Genomic DNA, 17,961 nt, shown 5'->3' on the forward strand with positions numbered 1-17,961 from the left:
TTACATTCTATTAGAAGCCACATGATTTGTGGAGAAACCATGAGCTTCTGCCGAGGCTTTCCACGCTGCCAATTTCTAAGTTTCAAATTGTTTCCTTCCAAAAATTGTCAGAAATCCCAGAGAGCAAATATGATTCTTTGAAAAGTTAATGTTGAATATCTGAAAGGAGTTTGTTAAATATCTGCAAAACTTTGGTGACACAGATTTGTTACACCGATAACATTACACCGCAAAAATGTAAAGTCACTTTATCTCAGACATTCAGATCTTATTTCCAAATATTTGAATCTCATTTTTAAATTTTAAAAACTTTACTTTGTACTTTCAAAACGTAAATTCAAAGTTTCAAATGTGACGTAGTTCTAATTTGATATGTAACTTTAATCTAACCTCGTAATTTAGGCCTTGGTACAAAAAATGTGTGTCGCTTTAACCAAGACTATTGTGTGCAGGGTATCTGTAGTATCTGTGTACAGACCTTATCAGCCATCGGCTCGATCTAAATACTCATGATACACAGCTAGAAAGAGGAAAATCGGATCTATTGATCACAGTTGGTTCAGCCGTTCAGCCAAATCCAGTATGGCACAGAGTGAGTGAAAAATCTCCTTTATCAAGAGCTGAGGGAAGCCAGCACATATTCTCTACCTCCCACGTCGCTAATGTTTATCAAGAAAACAAACTGCCTCTTCTCTTTGTTTAGAAGCTGTGGCTTGGCAGGAACTGATATCAGAGGGAATAACAAATGTACATTGTCTTACTTGCTACATTTTTCAAGTGCAGGTCACTTACTTTTAATCAAACGCTTTCTCATTTTGTATCTTTAAGCTTTGTGATCCACAATTCATATAATTTGTGCTGGGTGAGGTGCCCTTAAGCCTCCTGTCTGTCCCTCCAATCACAGGTCGCTGTGCCACTTGTCATCTGCAGTCAGGCCTGTTATTGAGAGGCTTCCCTCAGGCCGCCTCTTTGTCTTTAGTGGCTCGATTAAATTAGAGTGACACCTGGCATGGATCCTCAGCTGTAATGGGCCTTCTTTTCATCCCATCCCTTTTATCTGCATAATAGACCTCTGATTAAATATATCAGACCTATAGGTTTGTGCTTCACTGAACTGTGTGGGGTCGAAAGAAACAAGTCATTGGTTCATGAGACTTAAATTATGTCGCAAATTAAACAAACGTATTCAAATAGGTATGAACAGGAAAAAGCAAACCGTCTGCAATCCTCGCATATTGTACTGATTGGATGAATTAGTGTTTGAAATTACATGAGCACTCTAATCACATTAAAACATATGGTTAGTGACTCATGCACACTTGTCATGTTGAGGCGGTGGTGGGTGGTGAGATTTCTAACCTCTCAAAGGCAATGGCTCATATTGTGCAGAAGCGGTTTTGCTATTTTTTTCCTGGAAATAGAAGACCGCGTTGGAAAGACAGCCTTCTTGTGGCGGTTCTCTGTTACACTTTGCCATATATAATGCATTTTATGCACCTTTGTTATGCAAAAGAGGCATGATGAAAAGAATTTCATCATTGAGAAATGGAATTCCAGCTGCCCCTCCTCCTCCCCGTGGTCATGAGTGCTGCTGGAGGTGCAGCACTGCACACTGGAGGAAAATCCCCTCCACTCCAATCTTGTTGAGCTGACGTACATGGCCTTTTGATATTTCATGCGTCTCTTCTATGCAATAGAGATATGGGCAGAGAGATGCTAATGGACCTTGTTCAGAGCAGCCAAACCTCTATTCAAACTCATTCAGTTTGCTTGTTTTCTGTGGATGTGTAAGTGAGAGCAGAAACTACAGACTATGTGCTCTCAGTGAACCCAGTGGTACTTGATGAAACATAATAATTATGCACATAATATCTTGCTTGTGGTATCGATGCACATTTCCTGACCCTGCACATTTTGAGCATTTTTATTTAACTACTCTATTGTTCCACCTTTATTCACAAATGCTAATTCTGCAAGAACTGCCACAGCATTGTAGCATTGGATTCTTGCAAGTGTTTTGTTCTGGCTCTGCTTGCTTTAGCACTGGTCTGGATGACAACATAATAATTTATAGCAAAATAAATAAAGTCTGAATTAGATGCACAACTGGTTGATATTACATTTCTCTTTTTGCTCTTTGTTGCCTTGGGGTGGCCAAGATCGTCTGCAAGTTATCAGACTGAGAATCCAAAGGATAAATCCTTTCCTGCTCTCAAGCGATCATCAAATATATTACAGAAATAAGTGAATCACTTTAAGGTTAAAAGCTTAAATGTCCATAGCAAATATGTCAATCCCAGCTTTTATCAAAATGTAAACCTCACGTTTAAGTAGTGGTGTACAAACATAATTACATGTGTTATTTTTCTTCCTCTCATCCCACTACTACTATCTACTAGATAAACATAACAGCATCACAGGATCAGCGGAAAAAACACTGAAATGACATCTGCCCACACATGGTCAATCACATATAGTGTTCTTCCTCCTCTACAGCCATGTGAAAACACACATGAAGCGTATATTCCACCTCCTCTGAATGAATATATAATTGTTATCCCATGCCTGTGTACATTTACGATTTCCTGCCATTATAAACACACATTACTCACAGTCATGCAGACGGTGTGTCTGTTTGGGACGAGCGCTTCAAATAAAGGTCTGATGCTCTCTTTATCTATCGTTCATACATAATTTCTGTATTTTCATAGGACTACAGTATAAGCAGCTTTATTTATCAGAGCTGTCACCTGGTTTTCTTCACCACAAAACATGAATAATACGTCAAGTTAAAACTAGACTGCCTGCACACGAATACAAAACACACCAAGTCAAACTAGGAAAACTTTCACACAAAAAAAACAACACTTTTATTCATCTCATGTCCTGCGATTATTTCCAGCAGCTCAGAGCGAGAAAAAGCTTTGGTATCTCAAAGGGAAGCGAAAATAAGGGGAAGGTAAGGCACGGTGAAGCTTAAATTGAGGCCATTATTGAGGGCAGTGAGGGAATAGTTTGGGGCCTGACTCAAAGAAGCATAGGCAGAAACAGTTTTAGTTAGGTCAGATGAACAATGATGGCAGCTCCTATAAATCTCCCATATGATGTAAAGGTTCAGAACATTGACCTGCCAATTAGACAAGATGTCTGTCTTATATTTTACGGCTAAAGTGCAATCATTTGACATTACCTTGCCTGTTATTTTTTCTTTATCTGAAACAACATAAAGAAATAACTTCTGACACTAAGAAACTTTGAAACTAGCTTTCTTCTCTGACAGTTGAGACAGCTGTAGCTAATTATCTCAGTTAATGGTTGGATCAAAAAAGATTCTTTGCTTCACCAACATCAGATTCATCATCATCGTACAGCTGCCGTAATGTTTATGCAGAGGGTTATGGAAATGTGGGCCTTCTGTGAGTGCAGGCGTATTACTCTCAATCCCTCTTTGATTGAACATAGAATAACGGCTTTAAAGTTATAATGAATTGTGCGACACCAGCTTTTAAAGCATGCATTAGGATAGAGTCGCCAAGGTAATGCCTTTCTGAACGATGCTAATTGCATGGACTTTTAGAGGCAGTGACTGTTTTTTCCCTGTGGTAAGCAGGACATGAAAAACGGGCAGAGGAAGAGTAGATAGCGGCCCACTTCCTAAATTAGGCCACAAAAGGAGGCTGGTAGAGCTCAGTTGGATTTCAAAGAACTCAGGGCGCAATATCACTCCACTGTAGATGTTGTTACTGTAGTTATTATACTCCTTGCCATAATTCAGACAGAAAGAGCCAGTGTTGGAAAATGTTTGGTCATTTTAAGGTTAAATAGAGAAAAGAAAAGGGAATTCAGCTTTCACCTTTGTGAATGGGTATTCAGGGACAAGAAATGCATTTATCTCGGTAGCATTGTTAAATTTGTCTGTGATAAGATCCTATAGTAGATAAAGACTGAATATGAGAAATAGCACAGTTAAAGTAATTCTTACAGTAAATACAGTAAATTTCTATTGATATTTACAAATGCAAATCACATAAAATCTGTCACTTCACATTTTCTTTGTGCTTACAGGAAATAATCAAACCGCAAAAGCCAGATTTTCTATGTTTGTGTTCTGTGAATGTTCACAAAGCTGGACTGCTGTACTCTTTCTCCATCTCCGTATCACTCTCTACAACACATTAAAACACATTAGCCCTGGCTCATACTGCTCACAGAGAGAGCGAGAGGGAGCGAGAGCATGTGTACAAATGAATCAGTGCTGTTTGTTGTACTGTTTCAGGCTCGAGCTGTTTCAAGTATCTTATTTGAGAGAGCCGCAGATCATGTTTAGTAAGCTCACCCTCATTATATCAGACCCTGGGGAGAGAAGGGCCCTCTCACTCCATACTATCAAAGCCACGGAGCTGCCTTAGAGGACATGCTTCAGTATGAATAGAGGCTGTAGAGTACATACAGAAAGTAGCATGCTCAGTCCTCATCACCTCTCTCAGTGGGAAGCTGCCAACACTCAAGGTTTTGATCAAGCCTTGCCGTAATGTCTGTGGGTGACAGGTATACGAGACCACAGTTGTGGGAATAAATAGCCTGATTAGCATAATGCATCACCAACAAATTCAGCTTTCAGAGCGCGTGAAAGAACTACTTTTTTCTTGAGTGTGGCATTCATATACCTTCTGGGATCGTATTTCATAGGACAAACACACAATTATGTAAACAGGGTATTTACCTCTGCACCATTGGAAGGTAATATTATTTACTTCCAGCGTGTGCCCGATACTCTGTCACGATGTTGTTTGTATTTTTCTGGCGGCTATGAATAGGCTTGGCAGCTCCCATTGTCCACCAAAAGCGCATTTCCCACTCTTTTCAGCAATCATAATTCACCTGATACACGGAGCTCTTACCTCCAGAAAATCCCAGCCATATTGATCCATCTGGAGCTGAGCGACATCGCTATAAACAGGCTAATCTAACATAAAAGCTGGCCTTTCAATGCCCCAGCCTGTTGAAACGATTTAGCTGTGCCTCGTAGCAATGAATAAATAAATAGATAAATGAGACACACAATCACAGGCTCCATCCTGCACTGCATCCCAACCGCACCTGACTGGAGGCAACCAATCTGAGATGGGAGATATTTGGTATAGTATCCTCTACATTTTGCAGGTATTTAGCTCCGCCAGGTTCGATGAGGATGACAAAGAGGTGAAGATGGCTATCATCAGTCAAACTCCTGTCTTCTCCCTGCTTCCCCCCCAACACCTTGCATCTGAACTTTGTGACCTTTTGCCATTTTCACGTGTGATTAATTGCCACTAAGACTGTCCACTAATAATCTATGTGATAATTATCAAGGGATTGAGTGCTTTACCTGAATACTAGTCAGACCACAAGTACCTCTGTCTTCCTCTTTCCATCATCCTCTGACCTCCTGCCTTGTTCCTGCTTGACTGGCTGTCTGTAGGCTGAGGTCAATAAGGGTATTGTGAAGCTCAGATACACTTACATCTGCCAGGATTACAGCAATTCATTGTAACCTTCAGCAGCCCTTGCCAGATGCTCCCATTACACTTACTGGACAGCTTTTGCTCTTTGAACGCACCATTATACAATACTGTATAGATACATATACACCTTTAGAGGAAACATGTGGTTTAAGGGGAGATAAGGGAAGAGGGCTTTGAGATTTCCTTTGAGATTTGTTGAATTGAAAAACAGATTTTTAAATCATTTTCTTTGATGAATTCATTAAAACCCACTGCTGTGTTTCCCTCCCCTTTTGGCCATTATTAATTCAATGACATTTTACTAGGATGGAAATTATCAGGATGTTGAGGAGTGGATATACGATTGCCTGCAGTGAGCAAAGTGATGTTTGATAAAACAACCGAATGTGGTTCCTCTCGCTGTTTTCTTTTCCTTCAGTGGTGGGTATTTTCAGTTAGGTGGATTAAGGAGACATTTCTATCCTGTTGAACCCCACACCTTAAATAAGCCAGGTAGTCAGTGATGTGATTGTTTGTGCAGAGTGATAACCACAGAGTAAGGAAAAAACACAGTCCCTCCTAAGATACTGAAGGACCTTTTGGTCCTTTTCAAAGACTTTTCTGCACTTGGAACAATTGTTGTTAGAGGGCATTAAGAATCTTGATCAGTCGTAATCGGCACTCCTCCCCCAAGTCAGACTGAATCTTTTCATCCTTAATGTGTATTGAACAGAAATTAAACCCTCAATAAGACTATCCTGGGCAATATGTGCCCAATATCCAACAACAACTCTGTTTTCCCTTTTTCCCTTCCCCAGCTAAACCATATCTTTATTCCAAAGCTTGTCTTTGTTTTTCATACAAAATATATCAAAACTTCAGCGGTAGAATCCAACAGGATGTCAGCACTGTAAATGTGAGTGAGCAATTCTAAAAAAATGTGGGATATATTTATCATTTACTTTAGCATTTGGATAAAAATATTGTATCACCACCACACTGACTTCCTCATCAGTTATACATGATTTATCGTATTTTTTCCATAACTGACAAACTAACTATAATAAGATGCCTAACCATGCATTTTATTCTTAGCCCCATATGATTTAATTGCATTTCATTCATAAAATCAAAATGACTTACCATGATAATTGTCACCTCTCATAAAACAAAAAACAACTTTGTTTTCTGCCAATGTAACTATTGATTAAAGTTAAGCTATTGATCCAACTGTTGTTTTGTTCTCCATGCAGAACAGAGCTGTTTCCATCACAGTTCTGCCAGTGAGCTGGTAGACTTCTGAGCTGACTGTTACCAACACCAAAAATGTTTAGGTCTATAGGCTTCAGTGGTAAGGTTTCCGGGGAATGAAACAAGGAATGGCCTTTTGTTTTTGTTTCAGAAATGGCAAATATTTATTACACAGTAACCCCTGCCTGGGGTGTCTCACTGTATCTAAACTGTACCTGAATTGTTATTTTGTTGCCATAGACCAGTTATGTTTTAAAAATGAAACTATGTGTGTCTCTCTGTGCCTGTTGAAAGCAGTCCTGCTTCAGACTCTTGGCACATTCTGTTCCCCCGCCGCCTCCCGTGCAATTAATGATCTTGCTTACAACATTAGCGCCACAATCATGAAAAATCGCACTGAAGCACCAAGTCCCCCAACATATTGAGCTCAATTCATCAAGGGCTTCATGCTCATTGCCGATGTCAAAGTTGGTCTCAGTGTTATTGAGTGTCTTGGTAATCAAGTACCTGCCGTAAGCTCCCCGGAGTGATTACCAGTTCACGAAGAGCTATGATTCGTCTCGAGATTCAGTAAATGACTTATTTTATTTTTGAGTTTTGCAGCATACTGTATCAGCACTCAGAAAAAGTAAATTAAAAAAATCTATGGAGTGTTTTGGTTAATCCATTGTTTTGTCAGTGCTTGAGCAAATGTATGTGTCATCTCCAACACAACTGAAGTCTTTGGTATGAGACAGATATGAGAAGAGTAGAAAACATGAATGCCAGCCTTGTTTTTATCAGCAGACAGAGACACGAGCATGGAGTGTGACAAAGAGTTTGATATGCTGGAATATAAATTTGAGTTGTTTTAGGTATTCAAGATTGGAATATAATTCTCTCACTATCTCTTGAAAAATATGACGGCCATGTCAAGGAGACATTCTTTATGACTGCAGTCTGTAAAAAATTCAATATTTAGATAGAGTTTGCCATCACGTTAATGTCTTCAGAGTTTTTCAGAAGTGAATCACCATACTTGAGAGTTGTAGCCTATTAAAATGTTTATTAAAAGGGGGAGGTATGATGCTGTGGTTCACTGGGATGCAGAATAGAGTTGCAGTTTGATAGATAAAAAAGAGGGTGTACAAGTGGCATGAAGACAGGGATCATCAATCAACAGACAGCTCTCCTTGGCGTTGTAAATCACTGCAGGGCTGAAGGGCATCATCTGGCTCCATCTCCTAATTTCAGACAAAGTATGTAGCGTTATCACTTTTTACAGATGGGAGGAACGACAAATATGTACCACTCGTTTTGTTTATTGGCATCATCGACAGTCATACACATTCGTTGGTCTCCCAGAACTGTAGCACGTAAACACAGGACATGAACACCAGTTTGCCCATCCATTGTCGTCAGCAGACAAGCCTGTGGATTTTTATCCTACACCAGAAAATAATATTCGTAGCACAGTAAATCAAAACAATCTGCCTCATTAAAAAGAACGAGTAAAGCAAAAGAACAAAATTTGATTATAAACCAACATCAGTGCAATTCTGTAGCAAATACAGTATGCAAATACTGATACTGTATGGGATCACATTGCGAGGGAGTGCTCAGCAGTTCAGAGTGTTTACCAAAGAGAAGTAAAGTCCATAAGGTGAACAGTTTCTAACACAGAATCAATCATTGATCTTTTTTGCTGTAAACAAAACCAAGTCGCCCCGACAATTAGTAGTACACGTGTAAGCTGAAATGGAACAGTTCTGCCAATGCTGTAAGTACTGCGATGCAGACAGATTAAACCAAATAAATCATTCACTCTGCAATGTAGTGGTGAATAGTGATCAATTTAAGTAGAATTTCACTGTAAACATAATGAAGCTGATCTAAATGAAACCTCACTGGAGTGACTGAGATGAGTGTAGGTCAACATGCTACAGAGACAGATGTTGCATGGGTTGTGTGTTTCATTATATCTAGTGCCCCCTAATCTAAGACCCCTGAAACCCTCTCTAAGTGCCCTGTTACTAGATTGAAAGTATCAAAAAGCTGCAGATTCAATTGAAACCACTCAAACACAAAGGAATATTTGAATTTTCTGTTGCTATTGAGTGTCCAATAGCCTTCTTTCACTTATTTTGTAATGCTGATGTTCCAGACTAAGTCATGGCATGAAATGCTCACCGAAGAATATAGAATGTGAAGTATTGCTGCTATATACTGTATGTGCATTCTATGCAAGCATAGAAATAATAAACATACTGTAGCATAATCATCATATAAGATATCTTTGTGACCTACGTTGGCCACAATTGTGGCATCATATACATTTCAGAATTTACATATATGCATATTTACTTGCACATCAAGTGCAAGATATTTTGAATCTTTTGGGACTTTTGTTCATCCAAGTATTTGGACGATCCAACATCTTGAAACATTTATATGGTCCTACTCAAGTGGACCTTTACTGAGACCAAAACCACACAAGACCCTATTAAAGGTCTGAAAGTATATATTTTTTTGCACAATTGTGACAAAAATAAATACCAGAAAGTGACACTATGCACAAAGTGATACTTTTCTATTTTCCTTAAGTGCACTGAAAGTCAGTCAAATGTGGACACGAGGGGTTGTCAAGCGTAGAAGATGAGCTCAGGAATCTGTCCCCCCTGCACCCCAGTGCCATTAGTGCTGTCCGAGGAGCACTGGTACTGAAATGTCACTTTCCCACACTGCACCTCTGTCATCCCTTCCTGTCCAAAGTAACTGAGCTCATTCCCATCCAGAACCACGCTGGCCGTGTAGAAGGTGTCAGGCTCGATCTGGACTGGATACTCAAACCATACTGGGAAAGTGTTGCTGGAACCATCAGAGAAGTATTTGCTGAGGTTTTGTCCCAGCAGTACTCCTTGACGTTTCAACTCAATCTTGGCACTGTACTCTGCTGAGCCACAGCTAGATCCATACAGTCCAAACCCAGCGATGAAAACTCTTTTATCCACTGCAAACTGTATGCTGTCACAGCGGCCCCGATAGCGCCACTGATTGCTCCGGTAGGCACAGGACTGGAATCTGTGGCAGCGCTGGGGTGTTAGGCCCTTCCTAGGCATGCTGACAAACTCCAGCTCAGGCTTCTTGGCTGCTGTGTACCACAGGAAGATGTCATTGGTCTCGTTAAGCGTCAACACGCCCGACTGGGCTGCTCCATTGGCAAAATCATCAAGAGCCATTGTAGGGATACGTATCAGGTACATGGCCTTGCCCAGAACCTTACGCCTATTGTCAGTCGACAAGGTGAGGTCCTGTCTCTGGCACTCAGCCTCAGCCCAGTTGAGCGCCGCCTCAAATACCACTATCTCTTTAGCATTGAGTGTCTCTCGCTGTAGGATACTCTCCAGGGTCTGGGTGTCGATGTCGCAGAAGCCCTCCGAGCGTAACGCCAGCTCTGCCTGGGCATCAATCACTTCCCAGCAGCGCTGTGTCAGCTCTGGCTCCTCGAACAGGCAGCTCTGTGAGAGTAACACACAGGCATTCTTGGCACTCAGGCTAGTTTCCAGGAAGTTGACGCATGCACGTGCCAGATGAGGGACAATGTACTTCTTGGCAGCATAAAGAGTGGCCAACACTGTGTCAGCACTCAGGTCAATCTCATCACAGTAGATGTACCTGTTGGAAAAAAAAAGGGACTTTCTTAGTTTTATAGAAAAGAGATCAAATACCACATAAATGTGAACATTTTTGTGAGGACTTAATTTAACAAAAAATAACTTCATTTGAAGTATTTTGTTAAATGTATGGTTGAATAAGACTGATATAAGCATTGTAAGCAGTGGCATTGCTTTATCTGGTCATATCCATAATGGAAAACAATGAGATAGGATTCTAAATAAAGTGAAATCACTGTGCAATCTAATCAAACGGGCCAACAAAATAGTATTCCTCCTATTTCATCATTACCTATCTACTGTAGCTCACATGCAAGACACAGCAAACAAAACTCAGACATAAACATGATGGAGGAACAGCAAGGAGGATGGAGTGATTATATAACTCAGATAGAGAAAGAAACACTTAATTTAATTTGTCTAGCAGGGAAAGTGTAAAAAAGGTTTGTCCAAGATGTGCCAGAGATAAGCATAGACTAGTTTCATCAAACCTTGATTTTTTTCCCACCACCATCAAATTGAAATAGCAGTGACACATAAAGATAAGGCTATTTTTGCAATAAGGACATTATAGGACACACAAACAAGAACGGGGGCTAGTTGAAGGAAGTACTCTATGTCTCAGAGTTAAGACAGATGAGAATCCTTACTTTAGCATTGCCAGAAATGCCGCTGGTTCCACATCTGGAATATGGATTTCATCGTTGTTCTCAGCCAGTTCACCATAAAACATGGCGTGGAACACTGAGCTGCCCACAGCCAAAACATACTGTTGGAAGAAGAAGAAAAAACAAAATGACAGCGTGAAAAGACAGATGAAAACATGCCGAAGCTCGTCTGTTATAACACTGAAAACCACATGACCTGTAGTAACATTCAGTAAGAGGAGAAATGTGAATTGTACTGAATCCTATTAGTTCACATGTTACTCATAAAAACACAAATCTCTTCATGGATATTGAACAATGCCTCATTCTAATCAGTGGAGAGACTAAACCTGTTGAGTTTCTCACATAATGAGCAGAGCTCAGCCAGTTACTATTTCCCCTGAGGACAGGGAGACAGATTTCTAATGAACAAGATTGCCCCTGAAAATACAGGAAATCTGAATAACACAATTGAACCGAGTGCAGCAAAAGTTCAATTTACTGAAATTAATGACTTGTCTGAACTTATGATGAAATCAGATGCAACACAATGCTACTAATAATTCCAGTGAAAAGCACTGTATACAAGACTATGAATTCTTATTAGACCCAAGTACATTCATGTTTTAGTGTGTGCATGTCTGTGCTGGTATGTGTAGGTGTGTTTGTGGGTGGTATAAATTTTCTCAAAAAAGGCACACAGACTTTCTCCTAAAATTGCAGTGAACCCAATCTAAAATAAACCTTGCAAATAAAGTTTTTTTCAAACAATGCTGTTGTTGTTTTTCATTGAAGGACGAGTATATAAATACTGCATATTAGAATAAGATTAGTGCCACTTCATGACCCATTGTATTTTACAGATGTTCACATAAATTCCTGCTTTTAGCTGCTAGCGTTATCCTCCATCTTGTAGGGATATAACTCTGTAAATTAAATCATAATGAATAACTGAGTTCCTGCCAAATGGACACAATAAAAGATGGCTGCGGTGAACGTCATTATACCCCATTGGTATAATGTCTCAGCATAAAGTGCAGTTAAGTCATCCTCAATGTCCTTCCATAACTGCTTTCTATAAAGGCTCTGAGGAAGTGCACTGCAGCTTGCAATCATAGATTATACATGTGGGTCTCATATAAAGAACAAAAAATATGACCCATGCAGAGCTCATCTGACAGCGTGGATGTAGAACGATCAGCTGAGCCAAATTCATGGCTGCAAAATGACTTACTAGATTTAATATGAATGTTATAATCATATTCAAACAGAGTAGACACAATGATGTGCTTTTAGATGGGGCACATGGTCTAGGCAACTATAAACCTTAATCATTTACTGTATGTGAGCACCTTGTAAAAAGCAATGAGGAGAGTGTGGACTAAACAAAGGAGCATGTCACAAGCATTAACTGGATGAATATGGGCCTGATTATGATAATAATGGCTATTTATAGTATACTCATTGTACTACCGATACAAAACTCAAAAGCTAATCAAGTAAATGAGTACAACTGTGTTTCTAAGAAATAAAATGCCGAGTTGAATGCATCTTGCTCTATGCCTTATCATTGTAACTGTGTGCTTGTGGGATGTGTTTGATGAAAAGTTGATTAATTGCAGAGCTGTGTCTGAAAAGCTGTGCTAAAGCGGAGACAAAGGCGATCCATTCTCTGGGAGATGACTGCTGAAGAGGATATCCCGTCCTCCTTTCGCTCAGTCCATGCTTCTACCCGTCTGCCTCATTTACATAAATAATTGAGGACTGTCTAGAAAAGACACATGGTGCGGAAGTGAGCATGGAGCACAAAGGATTTCACTTCCATTACTGCTGCCAACGAGGAAGATTATTTTTATGCTGATATGATATAAACAACACTGGGCTGATTGCTTGTTTGCTAATGTCCTCCTTGCTACCGTGAGTTTACTGGTTGATGAAATTCTTACTCTGTGTCCTGGCAGCCGCTGGGTCCTTCCAAGCTGACCCACCAAAAAGTGGACATCTGCCATCAGCTCATTGTTGAACATTACTGAATTTCTAAAAAAGGGAAAGGAGAAATGACAACAAAAACAAGAGAACATTTTTACATATCCACCCTGTACATTTGTTTTAGAAGACAAGATAAGAGGAGAAGAAGAATAACTCTGGGATATAAGGGTGAGATTAATGCACATAAACTCATTTAGATATATTTTATGTGGGTAATAAAACATAAACCAGTTAGTCTTTGGCAGAAGTTTGGTCAAGAACATTACAGGTGTATTTTTCTATTTTGCTACCCTTAAAACAAGATTTGTATCATTGTATAAAGTATACCAACTGTTTCAGGCAAGACTTAAGACAATTCATTGATTCAAAAGTCTCAAATAGTACACTACAATACACTTAAATTCTTTATATCTACTTCAGAACAGGCGAACAAGACAATGAACTGAATGGAGAATCCCCACTGGGAAAGAATGGGACCAACAATAAAGCTGCGTTCATATATTATTGAATAGTGGAACATGTCACAGGGGTGGGTAAACAGCCCCATGAACTCTGGAGAGACAACAAAGCCAGGTCGGAAAGCACACATTTTGCTCTGGACAGCTGCAGTCTTTTACTGATAGGCCAAGGTAAATATTTTGCTTTTAGTACAGAGCAGCCTTTGCCTGTTGTGCATATCAAACGCACCCGGTCCCTGTCCGCCCTCTGTTATGTCAAAGCGGCAAAGTCTGTAGAAGGTGGAGAGGGTGTAAACAGAGATACCCCCCACAGCAGAGTCAGGGCAGGGCAGAGGGAACACCCACCCATACTCACACACAAACACACACACACAATATGTAGTATAAAGTAAACAAGAACAATTACCTTACAAGTGTTTTAGAGCAAGTGTGACACATTTTTATAAATTTAAAAATGGACTGGAATGAATAAAACATGTTCTGTTCAGAAAACTAAAATGCAGTGGAACGTTTTATCTATTGTACTTCATTCAAACAGAAATGTTTAATTAAAATTGAGACAACCTACCTTTCTCTTATAGTGGAGTAGAGTCCTTGCCAATTGCAGTTCTGTATGGTGTTGTTGTTGTTGAGGTTCTGCTGCTGGTACTGTTGCACTGTGGTGGTGGACGCCGGCTTTTTGGTGGGAAAAATATCCGCTGCCATCTTCTTCTTCTTCTTGCTCCTCAGAGTGATTATCTCATAACAGACAGGAGGCAGCTTGGAGCTGCCACTGGCATTCCCTTTCTTGGAGCTCTTACTTGACTTGCTTTTCACTGACTCGGGAAGCATCAAGAAGAAAGTCAGACATTTCATGTTCCTTCCCTTGGCATCGACCATGAGTGTGTTCAACTGCCGAGCAGTGGGATTGCATGCAGAGAAGACATTCACCGGGACAAGGGCAGGTGTGGGGGGGGGGGGGGGGGACAGCAGAGACTTGAGCCGCACTCAGCGGAGTAGTAATCACAGTTCCTGTATGAGGTTTCACCTTTCTGTAACTAACAGGTCAACTTCTTTTTCACTCATCTGAAGAGAATCAGACTGGTGATCCGAAGGCACTTTTCCTGTGTGAAGTTTGATCTGCTGACTGAGAGGCTCTTGGGTTTCCCATCCCTGCTTGTCCAGAGTGATGAGATCAGCTCTTTAAATCACTTCTTTTTCTCGTCGGCTCCCTTGCCTCTCTCACTCACTGCTTTGCTGAGGGCTGGCCTGACAGCCCCAGATTTAGTACAGCTGCAGTGGTCCTCAGGCAGGCAGCGGCGCTTACTCAATTCCTTTCATTTCTCACTCTTACTCCATCTGTGCGTCTCTTCTTCTTTCAGACTCTCTCCCCATCTGTGGATCTACCCTTGTCTCTCTTTGCCCCTCTCTCTCCTTCAGGGAGCAGAGTCATCTGCAGGATGCTGCAGCCGTGGATGCTGTGTAGCTCCGCTCAGCCACTCGTTCTGCTGACTACGGAGGTTGAATGGGAGAGCGCAGAGGAGATGGAGAGCCCCCCCTCCCCGCCCCCTCACAGCACAGTGCACGGCTCTCTCCTTAGCTCAGCCAATGGTAGTGCAGAGCATTCATGATTGGCTAGTGCAGCCTTGTGCAGCACAGACTCAGATATGCAATAGTGAACGTCTCAATTAAAGTGACAGCCATGCCTCATAAGAATGATATATTTATCTACAGTTTGGCTTCCTGTGTTCGCTTTACCTGGAGCCGCAGCATTCAGTTTGCGCTACAGTAAATAAAGAGTCCATGTTATATTTCAAAAGGGCAATGCAAATGTATGTGCTCTTTTTAAGGGCAGGATTTGCTTAATTCATGCATCCTCTGACAGTCATACGTATTTTTTTAATGAGCTTTTTCATTAATGTCTACAAACAGTCAACTTTGCAATACATTAGTCTTTGCTGTTGTAATTGGACTTATAACCTCTAAACAGGAACCTTTTTAGATAGGTAGAAGTTCACATACGATTTATAGGCAAAACGTTCATGTCAAATAAAACGTCATACACAAGCTTATCTTATACCACTAGAATTTTATCATGTAGCATATTGCAGTGTGCTAATATTCTTGTACCTTTAAATATTTTAGATTTGAATTAATGTCCAGTTCATGCATTTTAAATATGTGAATTGCTGTGAAATACCATCGACTTTCTTTTGAAAAGCCTGCTGCCTCTATTCCTAACCCAGGATATGTGCTTGTGCTTAAACTTTCTTGTTAAGTCATCTCTTCAGGAGAGTACATGGGGATATAAATGTAATGCACTCTTTGCTCTATGTATAATGCATTAAGTTCCTTTGCTCTTCTTGTCTAGTTGGGCTTGTGCACAGTGGGTATTCTATTTAAAGTGCTGGGATGATTTAGCTTTTTGGTGGTGGTGGTTTTAATGTTATGAAATGCTGGCATGTTCAGTTTCTTAATAATTTGATGTTTTATTTGTTTTATTTTGATGGCGCTTTGACAATTCTAATAGTTTTGTCTTCACTAGCACCATAACTACTTTTAATGGTAGTTAATTTTACCTTTTTAGATCACATTATATTTGTTAGAGTAAAAATAAATCCGACAAAAAGAGCAGGATGAATTGTCTTCATTGAACCACTGTCACACTATTGATTGTCCATAAACCCTGATTAACTGTCTTAGTGTTGCCGCGCTGATGAGCGTTAGCCCACTAAGCTCTCTCATACAGTGTGTGCTGGGAACAGCGACATTTGCTATGGTAACATGGAGCCAATATTACAGGGCAACATAATCTCAAATTGCAGGCCACTAGAGAGGTTACCTTGGTAACCATATCCACAAGCAATAGTAGGACAAATATAGTATAAAGACAATACAGACATAAAAACAAGGAAAAGTTCTAATAATATCCTGCGTCTTTTGACCTAGGAAGGAAAAATAAATGTAGATTTAGATTTGTGTGTGATTTTCTTGTAATCCAGGGTCATAATTACCACACAATTGTAGTGTTAGAGAAGTAAACTTGATAACTGGTGACAGAATACACATGATTTATCTATCATTCCTGTCTAGCAGCCCATATGATAAATAGGAAGTCGTTCTATATCGCCCTAAATGGCTTTCTGCTTTCTTTAATTACATTTTCTCTCCATTCATCAGTAGAAAATGTAATCGTGTTATTCACACATTCAGAGTGATGAGTGAGGGGGGGAAGTAATGGTGGTGTTGTCACAGCGTCAACATTACCTTTGTCTCGCACTTTGTCATCACATAATCACACATTTTTGCGGAAAAGGAAAACATTAGCCCGACTGTAGTAGCAAGGCAATCAGCATTGTGGTTGACAAAGACCTTTACTATTTAGTTAATCCTTGACGCTAAAAAAATATAGAAAAAATTGACAGCAACACTGGCATAAGTGTGCACAAAAATGAAATACATTTATATTAACCATTTTGATATAGTGCTCAACATATCTCAACTGTCATTCTTTTATGATTATGAGATAATAATACTGAAACTGTGAACATGTGCTAAAATATCAGATCATTTTATTTTCCCTTGTATTTCAGCGCCTGGCAGTCCTCCAGCCTCCATTGTGTATTAACGTCAAAAGGTAAAGTTAAAAGCAGCAGAAGTCCAGCTGTGCCTTTGTTGATTGCTTCTTGATGACTGGACTCACTGCAATCCTTTATCTTCAAAGTAGTTATACCCACACCTTCATCTTCTGAGAGGTAACTGCAGCCGGTGTGAAATACATACAAGCCAGTTAAGGTAGAAACAGTAGAAATAGTCAGGTTCCTCAAATATTATGAGATTACTTGAGTAAATAAAGTTGCTCTGTCTGTTAAATTAATCTCTGCTATTTTTCCAACCAGCACATGCTTGATTTTATCATTTTTCAACCAGCTCAAGAAGCTTCCCTGCAGTAAGTATCCTGTCCAAAATGATTATACATCTTATTTCAAGCTTGATGCGTTATGGCAAAGTGATAAATAACTGGATATATATGTTATAATTGTATTACCTATAGAATATTCTCATCAAAATACAAAATATGCATCAGTGGCTTTCAGGCAGCAGATTGCTATATAATGACTGGCCTGTGCTGACAATCCTGTAAGACATGAATTTGTAATTAAAGCAAAAACGAAAGTACTCAGTACTTTTTCAGTTTAAAAGCCCTGTTAGTGATCCCAAGATGTACAACTCCAAGGGAATTTGGTAGAAAGATATCAGGAAAATTTCTCCAAAGCCCACTTAATACTGAGGTCTTTAGTAGTGGTGTGGAAGTGACTGCTTGCCATTCTGAGTTTGAGCACAGAGACGTGGCAGTAAGTGCGTGTGGTGGCAGAACTCTTCTGCAGAGAGACACCTGCTGAGAGGCTTGGCTGAGCACAGCGGAGTAGAGAGGAGTCTGTGAAATGAACTGTGATGCAGGCCTGGCACACGGAGGTAGGGACAGGATCCAGCAGCTCGT

At 40.1% G+C, this 17,961-nt stretch overlaps 1 protein-coding gene across 1 annotated transcript; it reads right to left on the reverse strand.

Annotated features, from left to right (window-relative positions):
• Positions 1–9,355: 9,355 nt before the first annotated feature.
• btbd3b (BTB (POZ) domain containing 3b) lies at positions 9,356–14,360 on the reverse strand. The gene is made up of 4 exons (XM_054600539.1): positions 14,050–14,360; positions 12,981–13,071; positions 11,038–11,156; positions 9,356–10,388 (listed from the first exon to the last, which is right to left on the reverse strand). The coding sequence occupies exons 1-4, from the start codon at positions 14,358–14,360 to the stop codon at positions 9,356–9,358; spliced, it is 1,554 nt and encodes a 517-aa protein (XP_054456514.1).
• Positions 14,361–17,961: the final 3,601 nt, after the last annotated feature.

Source organism: Anoplopoma fimbria, chromosome 6 (genome assembly GCF_027596085.1).
Source record: "Anoplopoma fimbria isolate UVic2021 breed Golden Eagle Sablefish chromosome 6, Afim_UVic_2022, whole genome shotgun sequence".
Taxonomy (NCBI): domain Eukaryota; kingdom Metazoa; phylum Chordata; class Actinopteri; order Perciformes; family Anoplopomatidae; genus Anoplopoma; species Anoplopoma fimbria.

What these genes read in the sequence shown, in the direction of transcription:
- btbd3b (XM_054600539.1), bottom strand. Translation starts at nt 14,360, where the DNA reads ATGGTCGATGCCAAGGGAAGGAACATGAAATGTCTGACTTTCTTCTTG. An exon ending in TACTCCACTATAAGAGAAAG is followed by an intron (nt 13,072 to 14,049) that starts GTAGGTTGTCTC and finishes TCCCTTTTTTAG; the next exon opens with AAATTCAGTAATGTTCAACA. An exon ending in GCATTTCTGGCAATGCTAAA is followed by an intron (nt 10,389 to 11,037) that starts GTAAGGATTCTC and finishes TTTTTCCAACAG; the next exon opens with GTACATCTACTGTGATGAGA.